The 18,603-nt window shown below is 34.9% G+C and overlaps 2 protein-coding genes across 3 annotated transcripts; both read right to left on the reverse strand.

Moving 5' to 3' along the window:
• Positions 1-845: 845 nt before the first annotated feature.
• On the reverse strand, positions 846-8,614 carry LOC140865576 (ycf20-like protein). 2 transcript variants are annotated; one of them, XM_073270257.1, is made up of 5 exons: positions 8,431-8,614; positions 8,210-8,296; positions 4,209-4,328; positions 1,676-1,848; positions 846-1,426 (listed from the first exon to the last, which is right to left on the reverse strand). In XM_073270257.1, the coding sequence occupies exons 4-5, from the start codon at positions 1,831-1,833 to the stop codon at positions 985-987; spliced, it is 600 nt and encodes a 199-aa protein (XP_073126358.1). In that variant the 5' UTR covers positions 1,834-1,848; positions 4,209-4,328; positions 8,210-8,296; positions 8,431-8,614; the 3' UTR covers positions 846-984. The 2 variants fall into 2 exon arrangements, with proteins under 2 accessions (XP_073126358.1, XP_073126357.1); XM_073270256.1 differs by lacking the exon at positions 4,209-4,328 and having other exon boundaries at positions 8,431-8,611.
• Positions 8,615-9,454: 840 nt separating this feature from the next.
• LOC140860395 (phosphoglycolate phosphatase 1A, chloroplastic-like) lies at positions 9,455-16,484 on the reverse strand. Its single transcript, XM_073263410.1, has 11 exons — positions 16,170-16,484; positions 13,676-13,743; positions 13,221-13,313; positions 13,067-13,138; positions 12,559-12,630; positions 12,398-12,457; positions 11,632-11,684; positions 10,894-10,991; positions 10,231-10,330; positions 9,882-9,985; positions 9,455-9,762 (listed from the first exon to the last, which is right to left on the reverse strand). The coding sequence occupies exons 1-11, from the start codon at positions 16,450-16,452 to the stop codon at positions 9,656-9,658; spliced, it is 1,110 nt and encodes a 369-aa protein (XP_073119511.1). The 5' UTR covers positions 16,453-16,484; the 3' UTR covers positions 9,455-9,655.
• Positions 16,485-18,603: the final 2,119 nt, after the last annotated feature.

Raw genomic sequence — 18,603 nt, forward strand, 5'->3', positions numbered from 1 at the left:
TGTGATAATGTGTCGAAAAGGATTTTCGACTGCGGAAAAAAAAATTTACATCAAGGCAACTACTTGTGAGCTATATGGGCTTATTTAATTGGCCTCCAATAAGCTTAATATACGTGGGAATCAATTAAAATAATAATCAATCTGGGATTCTGGAGATTAAAATATCTATTTATTTCATAAAATTTGAAGTTATATAGAATAAAAAAAAAAATTACGGGAAGTTATATAGAATAATTAATATGCATCATTTAAGGATGTGAAATTTAATGTGACAGCAATGCGAAACCTAGATTTCAGAGCTAAAAATGCAGTTCATCCTGTACTGGAAAGCTGATGCAAAGAAAAAGGATATATATGCCTGGGACTGCATACAAAGTTAAGTGAAAAATAATATCTCGAATTGCTATATTATCCAGTGTTTTAAATAGCACATTGTGTAGCGCGCTATAGCGCAATTTTATGGCGTACCACTACATAGCTCTAGCCTTTTGCACAAATGACACACCCTATTCTCAAGAAAAGAGCGTGATAGTCATAGCGCAAATAACGTACACTATTTGGACAAAAACTAATGATTCATAATTGAAATATTTTAACCAAAATTAAAGGTTGAGACAAACAAGGTTAGGTCTTGTTGATGTGAAAATGATTGTTGGATGTTGAAAGTATATTTTAGCATGATCAATTATTATGGTTTCATGACTAATTATTTCACTAATTTACTTGTAAATAAGTATTTTACTATTTTTTAATTAAATAATTGTCGTTCAGAATAGCTTGAACTGTGCGCTACGCTATGACATGACAAAAACACTACGGAACAACGCTACGTTTTTTAAACACTCTTATTATCTATAAACTCAAGAAATGTTATAGAAGTTTACACATTCCCATGATCCAATTTCCTAGATGGCAGGTAAGTTTCTAAATGGTTTCACAACAATCCTTCCACATTTTGTGGAGGAAATCAAGAAAGGCTTAAAATCAACTACCTAACTTAAAAGCATCGACAAATAAGCCTAGGCAAACGCCGGCTTTCCAATAGTTTACCATCACCACCAACGACTGCAATCTTTCGGTAGGGAGGGGCTTTCTTCTGTACATTAGCATGCCAATACCTTCGATGGCAGCGACAACAAATCCTGCTACCAGTACGTCCCAGTCACCAGTCTGACCAAGAATAGTAGCAAGGGCGTTAGCCATGTAAAAACCCAGAAGCAGAAGAAACACCTTCATGGGAAAATTCTTCCGAGCGGAGTTTAACTTGCTCAATAGCTGCCTGCCGCCAGCACTGACTATCCTGCCCAAACGTGTTCCACCAAGAACACTGTTGTCTCCATCGAGGTTACCTTGGTTGTTATCAGTGGTAAATCCATCGGTATTTAAAGCAAATGCTATTTTTAAGCTGCGCCTACTTGATGAAGAACTGTTTTGAGGAACAAATGTCAAAAAAAGCCCATATGGCATGAAATTTCTGCTCGATGTTTAACAACAATATACCCAAAATATTATTTCATATAATTTCAAAAGACCAAGTAAAAACAAAGGATTTCAAATAAATCACATACCTTTCAACCCGAATTCAACTTAAAAAATTTATCATTTATCATATTTTAAATGTCCGGATAAGCAGTGATATCTCAAATAATTACAATCCGGTGAGTACAGAAATTACCTGTTTCTATAAGGAATATCAAGCTTTGAAGTTTGTCTAGATAAATTCAGCGCATACAGACAATCTTGGATACCATGATAATGTCTAAGAAACTCGTATGATCTTTCGGGACGTTCCTTCTCTATGAAGGTCAGAGACTGCAACATTAAAACATCCATCCTAGAGGCCCTTAACTGCAAAATACACGACACTAAGGCCTACGAGAAAATAGAATCTAGGCCAATGTGTAAGCAAAATAGAAAATAATCCACTGATGAAATACACTTCATTTTTTATTTGCCCTCAAACAGACGAGATACAAACATAGGTGTACAATCACCAGGCCTATTCCATATATTGGTGATACCAGTGAATAGCATGAATGTTATTTATCTGTATCTATCACTCTAACATTGAAGGCCAGCATACATGATGTATAAAACAAAAGATCTCCAAATATTTCGTCCAAGTAATAAGCACTAACTAAATGTGGACAGATCATGGTTCCCTTGAATAAATTTCTATACAATCTGTTCAAACCATAATCAAATCTGAATCGAAATCGTCTAACAGAGACAAAATAAAGTGTATGCAATTTGATTCGGTTACACTTTACACCAAGATCAACAACATTGGTTTAAAACCTTGATCAAGCCACAGTAAAAGTTATGAAGCATCATTTCTCTTGCGAAATTTGACAATTTTAAAGTTTCTTATTCATCACTACCTACTCATGGAATATCAGTATCTGTAACTCAATGTATATTGGATGTCAAGGGTGCAAGATGCGGATACATGGGTTCCCTGGACCTAAGTGTATGGCATAAGTTGATACATGCACCTTATTGAAAAAACATGCATAAGATATCGAAGAATCTAGACATGTTAAGAAAAATTTTCCAATATAACATCCAATATTGTTGGAGATCACAATCAAATCGGCTATATAACTAGATTGATTATGTGAATCTTAAATTGCTATAGATTATGGAATGTGTAGATATGAATCCATAGTTTATATTTTTTTCTTTTTTAGTCTTTTTCCCTGTAATTATTTAAACCAGTGTACATACGTTGAAGAAGATATGAGATTTACATTCTTCTGACATGGTATCAAAGCTAGGTTTTAAACCTTGCGATTTGTGTTTCTTTCTCATCCACTTTATAGCCTATTATTCCTTCTAATCAAAGCCCCAGTCAATCATTATGTCGGCAGTTGAAGAACCAAAATTTACAACTCAAACTGAAGAAGTTAACCCCAATAAATCAATTGGAGAGTTGCAGAATCTTCGGGTAGGCTACAGACTGGATGGCAAAAATTTTTTGAAGTGGTCGCAATTCGTGCAGACCTACTTGAAAGGCAAAGGCAAGCTTAGTCACCTTCTGGGCAAGGGACCAAAACCTGGTGAAAAAGGCTTTGACTCATGGGACGAAGCTGATTCTATGGTTATGTCCTGACTGTGGGACTCAATGGATCCCAAGATCAGTGACACCGTTATGTTCTTAACCACCGCCAAAGCAATATGGGAGTCAATCCGTCGAACCTACTCCAAGGCTCGAGACACAGCCCACGTCTTTGAAATAAAAATGAAAGTGGGATCGTTGAAACAGGGGAACAAACCTGTTACTGAGTATGCAAATATATTGCTGAATTTATGGCAGGAACTTGACCATTATAGAGTCATTGAAATGAAGGACCCTGAGGATGCAACCACACTCCGAAGATTCATCGAAAAGGATCGAGTCTATGACTTTTTGGCTGGGTTAAACTCTGAATTTGATCAAGTTAGAATTCAAATTCTAGGGAAAGATGAAGTTCCATCTCTGGAAGAGACAATATCTATGATACAAGCTGAAGAAAGTAGAAGGGGTGTGATGCTTGAATCACAAAATCTGGAAGGATCTGCTATGGTGGTAGCAAAATCAGAACATTCCCATCCAATCCAAGAAAATGCGAAGGAAGTGCAGTTCCCAAAAACATTCGAACGTGACAACAAAAAGAATCTTTGGTGTACTTATTGTAAAAAGTCTTCACACACAAAGGAAACTTGTTGGAAACTTCACGGCAGACCACGTGAAGGAACTCAACGAGGAGGATCACAACCACAGCCGCCACGCAATTCTGGACAGGCCAACCTCAGCATCGGCCAACAAGGTCAAGAATCAAATCTGATGCAGACTGACCTTAAAGAGGAAATTGAAAAACTCAAGGGAATGATTTTGTCCCTTGAAAAGTCTAGTGGAGTAAAATCTGGAGGATGTTCCTTGGCGCTTTCAGGTAAGTACCCAATTTCTCTAGGAATAAATGTCTCAGATAAAGATATTAGAAATTCATGGGTGATAGACTCCGGAGCCACTGACCACATGGCACACTCATCTCTTATATTCACTACTTACACACCTTGTCCCATAACCGGAAAATAACCATGGCTGATGGCTCTCTTACCACTGTAGCAGGAATTGGTGATGTAGGCATTAGTGAATTGATTACACTAAGAAATGTTCTCCATGTGCCCAAACTATCAACAAACTTGATATCCATTCAAAAGCTTACATTTGATTTGAAGTGTAATGTTTTGTTTTATCCTTCATTCTGTATTTTTCAGGACCAGGATTCGGGGAGGAAGATTGGACTTGCTATGGAGGCAAATGGCCTTTATCTCCTTGAGGAAACCTGCACAAATAAAACATCTTCATCCTTTCTTTCATCTTCATCAAATAACAGTAGCATTTGGCTTCAACACTTCAGATAAGGACATCCGTCTTTTGGAATTTTAAAAGTTCTGTTTCCATCTTTGTTTAAAGGTTTAGAAAATAAACACCTTCATTGTGATGTGTGTGAGTTTGCAAAACACAAACGTGTTTCTTTTCCAGCTAGCAGTAAAAGAAGTTCCAGCCCTTTCTATCTAATTCATAGTGATATTTGGGGACCTTCTAATGTTTTGAATACTTCTGGATCTCGATGGTTTGTTTTATTTGTGGATGATTGCACTAGAATTTCATGGATTTTTCTTCTCAAATCCAAAACTGAACTAAGTGATGTGTTTCGAAATTTTCATACCATGATCCAAAATCAATTTGGGGTTAAGATAAAAAGATTAAGGTCAGATAATGCTAAAGACTATTTCAACCAAATTTTATCTCCATATCTTGAAAAAGAAGGAATCATTCATGAGTCTTCATGCGTTAATACTCCACAACAAAACGGAGTAGCTGAACGCAAGAATGGTCACCTCTTAGCCACTACTCGGGCACTTCTCTTTCACAAAAAGGTTCCTAAAAACTATTGGGGGAAGATGTACTAACCGCTGCACATATCATAAACCGTCTCCCTTCTAAAGTTTTGGGATTCAGAACACCACTGGAAATTCTTTCTCAATTTTATCCTGACCTACAACCATCGAATAATCTTACCCCACGGATCTTTGGGTGCACTGCTTTTGTTCACATCCATAGTCAAAATAGAGGGAAACTAGATTCTAGAGCTGTAAAGTGTATCTTCGTTGGATACCCCTCTACTAAGAAAGGGTACAAGTGTTATCATCCACCTACAAAAAGATTTTTTGTCTCTATTGATGTCACATTTGATGAACATAGTTCATATTTCAGCCAGCCTCATTCACCTGAAGAACACTTGTCATCTCTTAGTGATGAAGATAGGGATGCATTCTTGTTAGAACTGCCTTCTACCACCTCAGCACCAAATTCTACTCCAGCAGTGAGTGACTCATCCTCACCCTCCAATGAAACTGGTCATACTCGCTTTAACCAAGTATACTCAAGGAGGAGAAGGCCTGACGCTGATCCAGCACAAGTCCAAGAAGCCTCACCACATCCGGTCACTGAGGTATGGTCTGAAACTGAAATCCCAGCCTCATAATCTGTCCAAACAAATGATTTACCTATTGTCATTCGAAAAGGAACTAGAGAATGTACCACAAGGCCCCTTTATCCTATGGCAAATCATGTTACATTTAAAAAATTTTCTTCATCCTACAGAAGTTTCTTAACGAGTCTAAACACTATTGATATTCCTAATTCTTTGTCTGAGGCTTTATCTAATGAGAATTGGAGACTTGCTATGAAACAGGAAATGCAGGCACTAGAGAAGAATAACACTTGGGAGATCACTAATCTACCACCGGAAAAAAAGATTGTGGGCTGCAAATGGGTGTATACATTGAAATACAACTCTGATGGATCCTTAGAAAAGTACAAAGCCAGACTTGTTGCGAAAGGGTACACACAGACGTATGGAGTGGATTATCATGAGACTTTTGCCTCAGTTGCCAAAATGAATACAGTGAGGATCTTACTCTCTCTTGCTGCCAACTTTAACTGGAAATTAAATCAATTTGATGTGAAGAACGCTTTCCTACACGGCACCTTGAATGAAGAGATCTAGATGGAGATACCACCAGGATTTAAGGGCGGTGAAAGGGATAATAAAGTTTGCAGACTTAAAAAGGCTCTCTATGGACTCAAACAATCACCAAGAGCTTGGTTTGGAAGATTTACACAAGTAATGCTTACATTTGGGTACAAACAAAGTCAAGGAGATCACACGCTCTTCTTCAAACACTCAAGCTCAGGGGGAGTCACAATCCTCCTAGTGTATGTTGACGACATAATTATGACTGGGAATGATGAAAACGAAAAACAGATTCTAAGAAAATGTCTGACAAAAGAAATTGAAGTGAAGGAGCTTGGAAGGCTGAAATATTTTCTTGGAATTGAAGTGGCACATTCTAGCAGAGGCATCTTCATTTCACAGCAGAAATATGTCACAAACTTATTGAAGGAGACAGGACTGTTGAATTGCAAACCAGCCCATACACCAATCGATGTTAATCAGAAGTTTGGAGAATTCACTAAAGACCCTGTGGTCGATAAAGAAGTGTATCAAAAGCTGATAGGGAAGCCTATATACCTTTCTCATACGAGACCGGATATTGCATATCCAGTGAGTGTTGTGAGTCAATTTATGCATGATCCAAGAGAAGGACATCTACAAGCAGTCCATCGGCTACTACAATATCTAAAGACAAGTCCTGGCAAGGGTGTTTTGTTTAAAAGAAATACTGGATTGAGCATCAAAGCATATACCGATGCAGATTATGCAGGATCACCTGTGGATAGGAGATCTACATCGGGATATTGCACTTTCCTAGGGGGAAATTTGGTGACATGGAGAAGCAAGAAACAAAATGTCGTAGCACGATCAAGTGCTGAAGCAGAATTTCGAGCAATGGCCTTGGGGATATGTGAGTTATTGTGGATCAAGATAATTCTGGATGATCTTCAAATCAAGTGGGAAGGACCTATGAAACTTTTATGCGATAATAAATCTGCTATTAATATTGCCCACAATCCAGTGCAGTATGATAGGACGAAACATGTAGAAGTGGATAGACACTTTATTAAGGAGAAGATTGATAGTGGACTTATTTGTACACCGTATGTCCCTACCAATGGTCAGCTCGCTGATGTGCTCACTAAAGATCTGAACAATCCAGCCTTTCAAGACATGATTTCCAAGCTGGGAATGAAAGATCCATATCTACCAGCTTGAGGGGAGTGTTGGAGATCACAATCAAATCGGCTATATAATTAGATTGATTATGTGAATCTTAAATTGCTATAGATTATGGAATGTGTAGATATGAATTCATAGTTTATATTTTTTCCTTTTTTAGTCTTTCTCCCTGTAATTATTTAAACCAGTGTATATACGTTGAAGAAGATATGAGATTTACATTCTTCTGACAAATATGTTCTCTACAAAACACTGAGCACGATACAAGTAAAATATAATATCGTACGCATGAAGGGAAATAAATTTCAGTGTGGTTTTGTCCACTGAAACTTTCATTTAACTCCTAAATCGTAATATTACCAACTTAAATAGATATGTGAAGGTCATCCCAATCCGAACTGCTAAAGTGGAAGAAAACACTTGGGTCAAGACTAAATCATTGAACAACATTGGATAACCCCTCCGCAGTTGTTTGTGCCATTTTATGAAGAACGGCAGAATTTGGCGTAATGTGCTTCTGATGGTTTTGGCCTTGTAAACAAAACACAGCCCCACAGCATTGCTGCACTTGGGGCACACAAGCTGCTCATGGTCAAGCATCCGGCTTCCCCGCATGAGCAGTGAATCAGAAACATGAGAAAGCAAGAAAATGTTGAAGTAACTAAATAACCACATAGTAAAAATTACACACGACTAGTCACTTTAAGTGCTGGTGTCCAATTATTTGCTTGTTATTCACTACTCATATTCTTGACCATACCACAGATTCTTTTCAAAGCTACAAAGAAAAGTGTCCTCTTTCAAACATTTATCAGAAACCATTCTGGTTCTTAAATTAAATATTCACTATTCTAAATCTTTTTTTACCAAGTATGCCTCCATCCATATGCTGAATTATCAATGTATCAACTATCACATCAACTAAAACTTCCGAAAACGAGGGAGGGCTGTAAAATTACACAACCTTGGAGTCAAATTTAAGAGAATAAGCATCCATACTTCAAAAACAATAAAATTACCAGCAATGCAATTATAACAGCAGCTACACATTAATTCCACACTTGGTAAAAGAAAGAAAGGGAAACTCCGCCAGATGAAAAAGACCCCTGCAAAATGCACAAATAGAAACAAAATCCCAAGGTGACTACATTTCAAAGCAATGATGCTGATACGCAACTTCATGTTTCGATTGAGTAACAAAAGAAGGAAAAATAAATAGCATTCAGAATCCAAAACCCACCATCAAGAATTGCAGCAAGACCCAAAGCTCCACGCAGAGCAAAAAAAACACACAAAACAAAGAAAAAAAAGAGAGAATATTTGAGGAGTGGGATCCTATTCTTGAATTGTGCCTGTCAAGCCGCAGATCAAACACGGTCCACAAACTGTACAATACAGGGCCACTAGAGTCGCGTTTGGTTGGCTGCACGCTTTATCCTGTCTTCTTTTTATCCACTTTCCTTGGTTTTTGACTTTTTGTTCACGGATGCAAACTAAAATTTCAATCCTTTCATTTATTTAATTTAGTTTTATTTTTCGTGTTAATATGAATAAATTTATTTTTGCCATGTGAAATATATATATTTTTTTGAATGTTTTGTGGTTTCTCTGGGAAAGAAAACATTGGAAAGGAGTGCAACCAACAAGTTATATAGGTCTTAATCGTAACATATTAAATTTAAAAAAAAAAACCTATGTAGTTAAATATATTGTTATCGTGTGGGAAGTAATTCAATTTTAAAATTATAATTCTAAGATCTGAATTGTGCTCTGCCAAACAAAATAAATATAGCATTATTTATAATTGTAGATGATAAAATTATAAAATAGCTTTTAGACATAATTTTAATTCCATTATTAATCAATCAAACGGAAATATTATTATTTAATATCACTATTCCATATAACATCCATGGAGTAACGAGCAGGTGCGTCATAACTTATAAGTGGAAGTACATTGAAAATTTCAACCCTTTTATCAGTTTTTAAGAGAAAGTTATATTGCCCTTGGTTATTTTTATTTTTTATTATTTTTAATTTTTTTGAAAAGAAAACATAAATTTATTAAGGATAAAAATGGTTACAATCGACTTCAAAGTCATTCACATTAAAATCATTTTAAACATTTCTCTCAAGTGAACTACTGTAAAATTGAGTAAAAGATCAGATGTTAAGCTAATAATATGTCATCATCTCTTCACACCTCTAACCTTTTCCCATGATGATAAACCACTTGAATGAGTATTATTTCATCACACCTATCATGTATAATAGGTAGATCTCGCCTACTTTGTGCTACTTTATGTTGGTAATAATAAATGTAGATAAAATTTACATTGATGCTAGGCAGGTACAGCATTTCCGAATTCATGAGCTCTTTTAACTTTTCTAAACGAAGAAATTTTAATGTTTGTAACAATACATTCAGAACCAAAGAATGGCATTGTTGAGCTGAAAAATCGCTCTCATACTGTTGCAGCCTTGAGAGAGAGAAAATCTGAAATCTTGTTTGTATAAAAATCAGGCTGTATTGGATTCTCAGGATTTTGTAGCATTGACATGGATGTCACGCCTGAAAGTAACATCAAAAATCTTAAACGCGGTGTACTATAGCAATAGCATAAAAATCCTCTGGGACGGAAGGGTGCATAAGGTTAGACACAGAAATGTAAGTTCATTTTGATCACGTACCTGACAGGACAAGAAGAGTTCTGCAACCACCGTTTTGTCCGAAAAGAATATCAGTATCTAGCCTATCTCCAACCATGCATATCTGGGACTTTGTGATGCCGAATCTATGTAATTTAAGATATGAATGTCTGTTAGAAGCTAGTCAACCGTCTAAATACATTCGCATGACATGAACCAAAAATTCGCGTTACTTTAATGCTTGGGTTGGAGGTTGGAGGGTGTGACCTCAAACAAAAGAAATCAAATTTCACATTTTTTCATAACAAGTTTTGCCTTTCAGAATATATGGAATCTCCTCTCACTAAATTTCATCCCAGCCCCTTTATTTATGCAGTCAAGGGTCACATACTCATTTGCTAAATAGTCCATCATGAAAGTTGAAGGCTTTCCGACAACAAGTGGCTCACGTTGAGTGGATCCACGCACGGCACCTACCATTGAACCACCACCTGATTGCAAGCAAAAACGAGGTAGGCATCTTGGACATCAATTTAATATGTAAGTTACAATTACAAAGTAATAGATGTATTTCATTCACGAACTTAGAAGCACCTTGAATAAGTTGATTTCCTGATTCACACAGTACAGTAGTGGTATGCAATGTTTTTCATACTCAGTCGAGTCACAAGTGAAACAGTTACCGAATGCTATGGCAAGAGTTAATAACGCCTAGTGATTAACATTTTCATATCTCCAGAAAATTGATTACAATCACATGTGTTTATTAATTTCTGATGCAGTCAACTTAGCCTGCAAGGCCCTGGTAACAGTGCCAAGATGTGAAGGTACAAAAACGTTAGAAACTTGCAGGTTAGATCAACTCAGACATATATGTTTCAACATTATCAGAGAGAACCTCCAATTTTTCTGTTTCCTATACAGTGCTGAAAACATTTTTCCCTTCAGTTTTTAAAAATAAAATGGTAATGTTTTCGGACAGACATGAACTTGTGCCCGTAATCTTTAAAACTAACATCATTACTTCAAACGGAAATAATTAGAATATAGTAACCTGCCCATTCTTGAGCATCTGTAAGATGTGTGACAGCATCACGATTTGTAGCAATGAAAAGACAGCCAGGGTTTTCACGGATGCACAAAGTTGCATACCTTCAAAAATAAAATTAAAACAAATCATACTTCTATGGTTAATGAGTGACTCAAGTTTATGTACATATAATTCCTGGAAAATTTTACTCCTTCCCTTCTTTCACTCAAAATATCATTTGCTGATGTCAGTGAAGTTTATATTTAATTGTCTATACATCCAATGAAGGAGAGAGAGAATAATACAATTAAGTATATAAATTTGACTTTTAAAAATTTTCAAATATTTAATTAGCAAATAGCAGGAATTTGTTATTGTCCCTTGACTTGAATGGCAGTAACGGTGAATAAACTTTGGAAACATCGAGGGATGCGAAGGAGTTTAATCATTTTGGTGGATCAAATTGGAGGAATCTCAAGAGAGGTGGAGTAGCGTTTCAGATCCCAACAAAGGACTGAAAGTAGAAAAGAAAGAAAATAAGATGATTTGTGAAGAGAATATAGCATTCTGGAAAAATAATGATAATAGGTTAGATTCATCCCTCCAATGAATTCAAGGGAAAGGAATACAAATATTCTTCCACCATTAGAAACTTTCAACTCATTTCTAGTTTTTGTCATCTCCAGTTTAAAATCTATAAGGTGAAACCATGCATCTCACTTGAAAAAAAAAAAATAAGAAAGACCTTGTCAGGAAACTCACTGAATTTTGTAATAGTTGAAATAACGATCAAATCCAACCACAACAGCTCCAACCTGATCAATAAATCATGACATATTAATGCGAATTGACTACTTTAATTGCAACAGTTTATATGATGATGCTTCGAAGGATTGTTACTGTAAGAAACATGCAAAGCTTATGCAAAGGATATAGAACAATTGGACACACAATTTACGTGGAAAAACCAAAAGGGTGAAAACTGCTGAACTTCGACTCTATCATATAAGGATTACTATCTGATAGAATTATTTACTTGCTCTTTGATATATCCTTGAAAAATAAAAAACATATAAAAAATGAATAAATATGTGTGTGTGTGTGTGTGAGAGAGAGAGACATAAAATCCTAACAGTAAACAGGAGGACAAACTAGTTCAGAGTTCAGACCATGTGGGATCTGCAGTTCACCTTCACAAACTCATTGTTGGGCTCTGTGATCTATTTTTTTTTTTTTTGATAGGAAACTAGTATATATTATATGCAATCAAAAAATCTTACAAAAGGCGGATAAGATATCCGCTCATTACAAAAGAGATGACGTGGCTCTGTGATCTATTACCACCATAGACCTCTAATTTTTCCCACAAATGGTTTTCAAAAAATTATCCCAAAGCAAACAATTCAAGCCTAACAAAACAGAATTTAGATCACCACATTCCACCAATAACAAAAATTTTCCACATTGTGTTTTTTCTGTCGAAAATCTATTTGACTTGGTTTAGAAGCATAAGAGGATTAATGCATACATTTTCATCATGTTCCATCAAAAAACCTGGTTTTAGTTCAATCTTTTTCCCGCCATCTTCCTGCAAGAATAAAAAGTCACATCATTGTATCCCATCAAGAAGGAGCAGAAAATTTTGTATGTTTCGAGTGGAATGAAAATAATTGAAAATCTGTTACATACTGGCCCACCAATATACTGAAACCCAGCCAACTCAAGCTCCTTCAAGATGCCATCCTCACCAACAACATAAACCTTGATGTATGACAGAATGAAAACTAGTCGTCAGTTATTCACATCCCATGATTTACATGCCTCTATACCCATTCTTAAGTGTGTTAGACACATGACATTATAAAAGTAAAACTCTCAACTGTTTTGGAGAAAAACTCATAATTGGTATTGCGTGGCACCAAGATTAATAGTGCAGAATAGCAAGAACCGTACAGGGCTTAGATAAAATCGCTTAAGTTAATAAAAATCCATGTGCGGTGGATCATGCATGTATCAGTTATTATGATGATGGAAGGAAATTAACTCAAGAACCAGGGAAACCATGGGGATAACTAGCTGTTTAGATAAGAATTCCGTACATATTATCTGGAGGTAAATGAAACTCCTTTTATAACAAAAGAAGTACGATTAGCATCTCAGTTACGGAATGGTTTTTTAATGATACTTCATTTCTAACCTTTTTATCTTTGGGGAAATCAATCGATTTTAAGTATGCAGCAGCGGCAAAGGATGAAGCAAATATTTCCTCCTGAAAACATCAAAAGTCAATTAGACAAATTGCTTTTTCTCAATAGTACGAGAAATGCATAACAAAATGACTAGCTACCCACCTCCTTGACATCAAGACCAAGTGTTTCGAACTTTTTCCCATACTGCCTCCTCGATTTTGTAGAGTTGTTGGTGACAAAAACCAATCTTTTCCCCTACATCAAGATGCATTCAAATCTAAAAATCACCAAAGAAGAAGCATGGATAATTTAGTACCTTGAAGGCTTGAACTAAAGATTGTGCTGTCCAACATCTGTAGCTAGCAATGATAAGGCAGTAAAGCAGTGGCAGATTTCCCATTCTCAGAACTTTTCTATAAAAAAAATGTACTTTCCTTTTTCTATAAGAAAAATATAATGGAGTTCACCCCAACCCCAAATTAATTTTAAAAAAAACGATTTTCGGTTTTGCCCCTCATTTCATATTTGTGGCTTCACCACTGTAAAAGTGTGCAACAGACTGGTAGCATGAAGCACAGCAATGTATAACGAGTCCTGAAAAGTATTAAAGTGCTAACCTTTGATCGAAGCATGTCAAGAGTTTCTGGGACTCCGTCGATCAATTTGTCTCCCTTCCATATGACCCCTGGATAATATTAAGCAGCAATGTATTGGCAGGATAAATGCCTCTGTCATGTCTATCTTGACATATCAAAAACTCCTATCATCGGTATAAACCAATACAGAGATAATTTTGAACTCGTATCAAGAAAAGTACTACAATTCCAGAAGAGAAGATTACTGGAGTGTCATATGCATGTTATATTTTAGTTCTACTTGTTGATTCTGAAAGTACAAGTGTAAATTGTCAACAATTATCTTTAGATTTTTTTCGTTCTTTTTTTGGCCATCAAGGTACGAAATTCACAAATTTTTTACAATGATTTGAAATATGAATTTTTTTAATAAAAATATTACGGAAATCATAAAATTTTGTTAGCCATAGAGTTGAAAATTACAGTAATTTTTTCAATAAATAAAATTTAATTGTTTTATTAATTCTTTCAATTTATTTTTTTCGTATTATCAGTTACTATGTAAACTATTATATATTTATTCAAAAATTATATTTACACAATTGTAATAATGTTTTTAAATATTTTTTTCACGTAAAGATATATATTGTAAATTCAAACTCAAGGTTTTTGAGTTAATACATTGACACTATTTTTTTAAAATTTAATGATATACAAAGTATATATACACATACATGTAAGGATTATAACGTTTTAAATTTTAGATAAGTAAAATCTATATGCATTAATAAATAAGAAAATTTATTTCAAACTGAAAATGTTGTATCTACATTAAATAATATTTAGTTCAAATAAATCGATGAAAAAGAATAAAGTATAATTTAGATATGAAATCTATATAATTTCATGAAAAATTTCACAAAGTTTATAAAAACCTTGCAAAAGTCTATCAAAGTTCATAGAAATCTGTTTGCAAATCTATGAGAGAGTCCATAAAGAAATATGTGAGATTCTATAAAAGTCAACCAAAATCAATCAATCAAATCAACAAAGCATAGTATTCAAAAAAGTTACTAAAAGTCATTAAATCTGTGTATTGAATATTTGTTATCAATTTTGCCATTTTATTTATCTATACTATGTAATTATTTTAATACTTAACTAATATAAACGTAATAACTAACTTGAATTGAATTATCGTGTGCACACATTTGTAACATATTTAATTACTTTTTAAGATTTTTAACAAATCAATTAGTCATTTTATTTGGTACCCTTTGGTTTGAGTGATAAGATAAGTAATTCATAGATAAGTAATATAATGTAAATTAAAAATAAATAAGAAAAAAATAGTTTATAAATTATTTGATTTGATAGATTATAATTTATTTGATTTAATTTATGTAAAATTATTAATTAATAAATAGATAAATAACATGACGAAAATAAGGCGAATTTCATTGGAATAAGTTATACATAGATTAATAATATATCAAACCAAACAATGCTTAGTAAATTATCATCATTTGTATTGGATGAAAAAAATGATAAGGGGTAATTTTGTCCATCCATCAAGATGATCAAGCTAGTTAGTCTACGGGGTTGGTTCATTATATATATATATATATATATATATATATATATATATATATATATATTATAGATTATTGAAATAACAATTAATTTTGTCATAGAATTGAAATAATTATTTAATTGATTAGATTAGTTTTAAAAATTAATTACTTATTTTAATTAAATTAATTAAAAATAATAAGCATAAATTTAATTAGCACGGTCAAACGGCCCATCCTAGCATTTGGCGGGTCGCAAAATTATCAACCTGAGAGGATATTTTGGTGGGTCGGAATATTACCAATACAATCCACCTATTTCATGAGGCAGGCCGGCCTGACTAACGAATCTAACCAATTTTGACAATGGTTAAGTATTGATATATATTAAATAAATGCGTAAATAAATATTTTGTGCAATAAAATAGTCGTACTAAATAAAATATAAGGGAATATTTCAAGAATCTTTCTTTGAATGGGATTTGGAGTTAGACCAGGTGCTAATTGTATGCTACACCCCCTCTGTATATTTTTATACCATGATAACAACGACAACCCTCTTCCTTGAACTAATTTTGGATTGAGTTAGGGGAAACATCTTGAAAACAAACACGTGGGATTCATTACTATATTTTTTTGTATTCGAGCGAGATGTTCGGCTGCACGTCTGAAACAAATACACCGAAAATGCTCGTTGTTGCGTAGAAATCTCCCGGATAAACTAGATATGAGTTTTATGGTCGACGTATGGATTATATATTGGTGCAAATCCTACATGATGGATTGAAGACGACCCAGGGAAGAATGGTTTTCTCGATTTGTTAAAATCCCGTGACAGGAACATTGAAGTTCAAAAGTCCAATTACATACAGTAGTTCAATCATTCTCTCGAACAGTTTGGTTTCACATTAACATCAGAATCAGAAACATGGAAAATGATAACCGGTGAAAGAAGAAAGAGTTACCATCACAATCGAATATGAACGTCTCCACAGAGTCAATGAGCTGATCAGGGTCCTTCAGCTGCTGAGCAGAAGCACGAGGACTCGCAATTCTTGAAACAGATGAATCCATTTTGTTTCTGGGACGAAATTTAGTGCGAAAACTCCATTCGATTATGGGTCTTAGGGAATTGTACAATGATGGGTTCGCGATGGAAGGGATTTTCCCGGATAAATTTGGTCCGTTCCGAGGATTCCAGAGCAGAGTGGAGGAAGAAGCAGCAGATGACAATCTGGTTGTCAGCATTTTGATGGCTGTTGGTTTTTGGTTGGATTTTGAATTTTGTTTAATATTTGGGTTGGGCTTGCTTTGTATGGTTGGGATTGCGCTTGTTTTATCCCATGTGTTGAATATTTTAACAGTTTTTTTTTTTTTTACGAAAAGATCATTTAAAAATTTTATTTGTCTTTCAAAAAAAATTAATTATGAATTTTGCAGTATAGTAGGAAAAATAAAATAAAAGTATTTCATTTGAAAATTAAATACAAATTTATAGAATTAGCAAGTGAAAAAAAAGTCAAAATTCTAAAAATGTCTAAGTCCATATTTTAAGAAAGAAATATATAAAATGAGTAAGTATCTTGTGACACGATCTCACAGATTTTTATTTATAGAACAGGTCATCTCTACTCATTTTACAATAAACAAATAATATTTTTGACATCAAATAATATTTTTTTCATTGATTATCTAAATAAGAATTTTTCTCGTAAAATTAATCAGTGAGACCGTCTCACAATAATTTTTTGGCATAAAATATACTGATGTTCCTAAAAAATATACGGATCTAATCTGACCCGTGTTGGAGAACACGGCGATCAGATCAATCAGGATTGATACCCGGTGCAGCGGAAGTTTAAAATTTTTATATGGAACGATTCCATAATGGGTATCAACCTTACGATTAAATTGTGTGTGTGTAAAAATTAAATAACGATTATAAATTTTTACCTCCAATCTCGAAGCGAGATTATGGACACCAACAGATTGCTCTGCTCTTGTTGTATATCCCTGGAACTGATGGACGAACTGTTCTTCAATCAGGTCCACGAACGGATATTTAATCCCTCCGATAGATTGCACTAGAAAATCTATCAGAAGTTTCTACGAAGAGATTAACGAATTTGATCCGTTAAACCAGACTGTAATTCAAAATTCACAGACTGGATTTTGCCGAGCAGAGGGGGAAGGGGGGCGGCCACTACTGAGAGAAAATCACTAGGTTTTCGAAAATTTGTGACCTGTTGTGTGTAATTTTTGTACTGCAATAACTTATTTATAATGTAGGCCACTAACAGCTTAGGGCCCATTAGTCATAAGTTCAAGCCCGACAAGCAAAGCCCGCATGTTCAGAAATTAATATAAAATTCATCATGACTCCGATTGATAAACCGATTTCACCAATGTGTACAGAAACCATTTCTGCACCTTTTAAAGTCAAGATAAATTTTTCTGAATCCGAATTCAGTGGTTTCCAAAAATGTCCATCCCTATGTCATTTTAGGAAATCTTACTCCTCTACTCATAATTAAGAAGTCCAACTTTTTTGTTCATTAAATTTAACTCTTTAAATTTAACTATCTCAACGGGGATTAAAAATCCATTACTCCGTGTGACCCTCAATGGTTCAGGGATACAGCTAGCCGTGGGCTCACAACTCCTTGTGACTCGGAACAACAATTTCCGACTTGCCCATCGAATCATGGTAAGAGCGCCTAGCAACATCGCCCCATGATTCCCTAGGTATCACTGATAGTGCCTGCAAGAACCAATAGATTTTGGTTAGCGTACAGTACGGTCCCTTCATCCATATATCCCGATCGAATCAACAACCATTGGTATATCGAGAGTCGTTCGAGATTCGATAACTATGCAATACATCTTGAAGATCAAATAGTGACATCGCATGTGCTACTAAGAAACCATTTCTTAAATCACATCATGTACTCTGGTCAGAGATTCGTCACACTAATATCTCCTCAGATCGCATAGGATATCCACACTCGCAAGTATGTGGTGAATCATTGACAACAAAGCATCGACTTCTATATGTGTTGTAACTGTACCCAATCCCGACACCTGATGACCCCAATAGAGTCGGTAAACGAGTCAAAGCACAGTACTAGCATATAGAGTCTCAATGATGTTTCAAGTAATAAGGATTAATGGTGTACAACCAAAACCGCGGACTTTATCCACTCGATAAGTGATAACCACTTGGAAAGTCCGGATAGGGTAGTTCGATCATTCATCATATGAATATCCATTTGCATGCTTCGAACATCTCTATGTTCCTTACCAATGAAACGTGGTACTCTGCATCGCAAATGCTAGTCTCAAACTCGAGCGATCCTTATCCTTATTATCGGACGGCTCAATCGACTAGGAACAGTTTAG

This window comes from Henckelia pumila, chromosome 4 (genome assembly GCF_033568475.1).
Source record: "Henckelia pumila isolate YLH828 chromosome 4, ASM3356847v2, whole genome shotgun sequence".
Lineage (NCBI taxonomy): Eukaryota > Viridiplantae > Streptophyta > Magnoliopsida > Lamiales > Gesneriaceae > Henckelia > Henckelia pumila.

Coding starts and splice junctions, on each gene's coding strand:
- LOC140865576 (XM_073270257.1), bottom strand. CDS start 1,833: ATGGATGTTTTAATGTTGCAGTCTCTGACCTTCATAGAGAAGGAACGT. Junction 1,427..1,675: donor GATATTCCTTATAGAAACAG/GTAATTTCTGTA, acceptor TCCTCAAAACAG/TTCTTCATCAAGTAGGCGCA.
- LOC140860395 (XM_073263410.1), bottom strand. CDS start 16,452: ATGCTGACAACCAGATTGTCATCTGCTGCTTCTTCCTCCACTCTGCTC. Junction 12,631..13,066: donor ATTTCCCCAAAGATAAAAAG/GTTAGAAATGAA, acceptor TCATACATCAAG/GTTTATGTTGTTGGTGAGGA. Junction 11,685..12,397: donor TGATGGAACATGATGAAAAT/GTATGCATTAAT, acceptor TTTATTGATCAG/GTTGGAGCTGTTGTGGTTGG.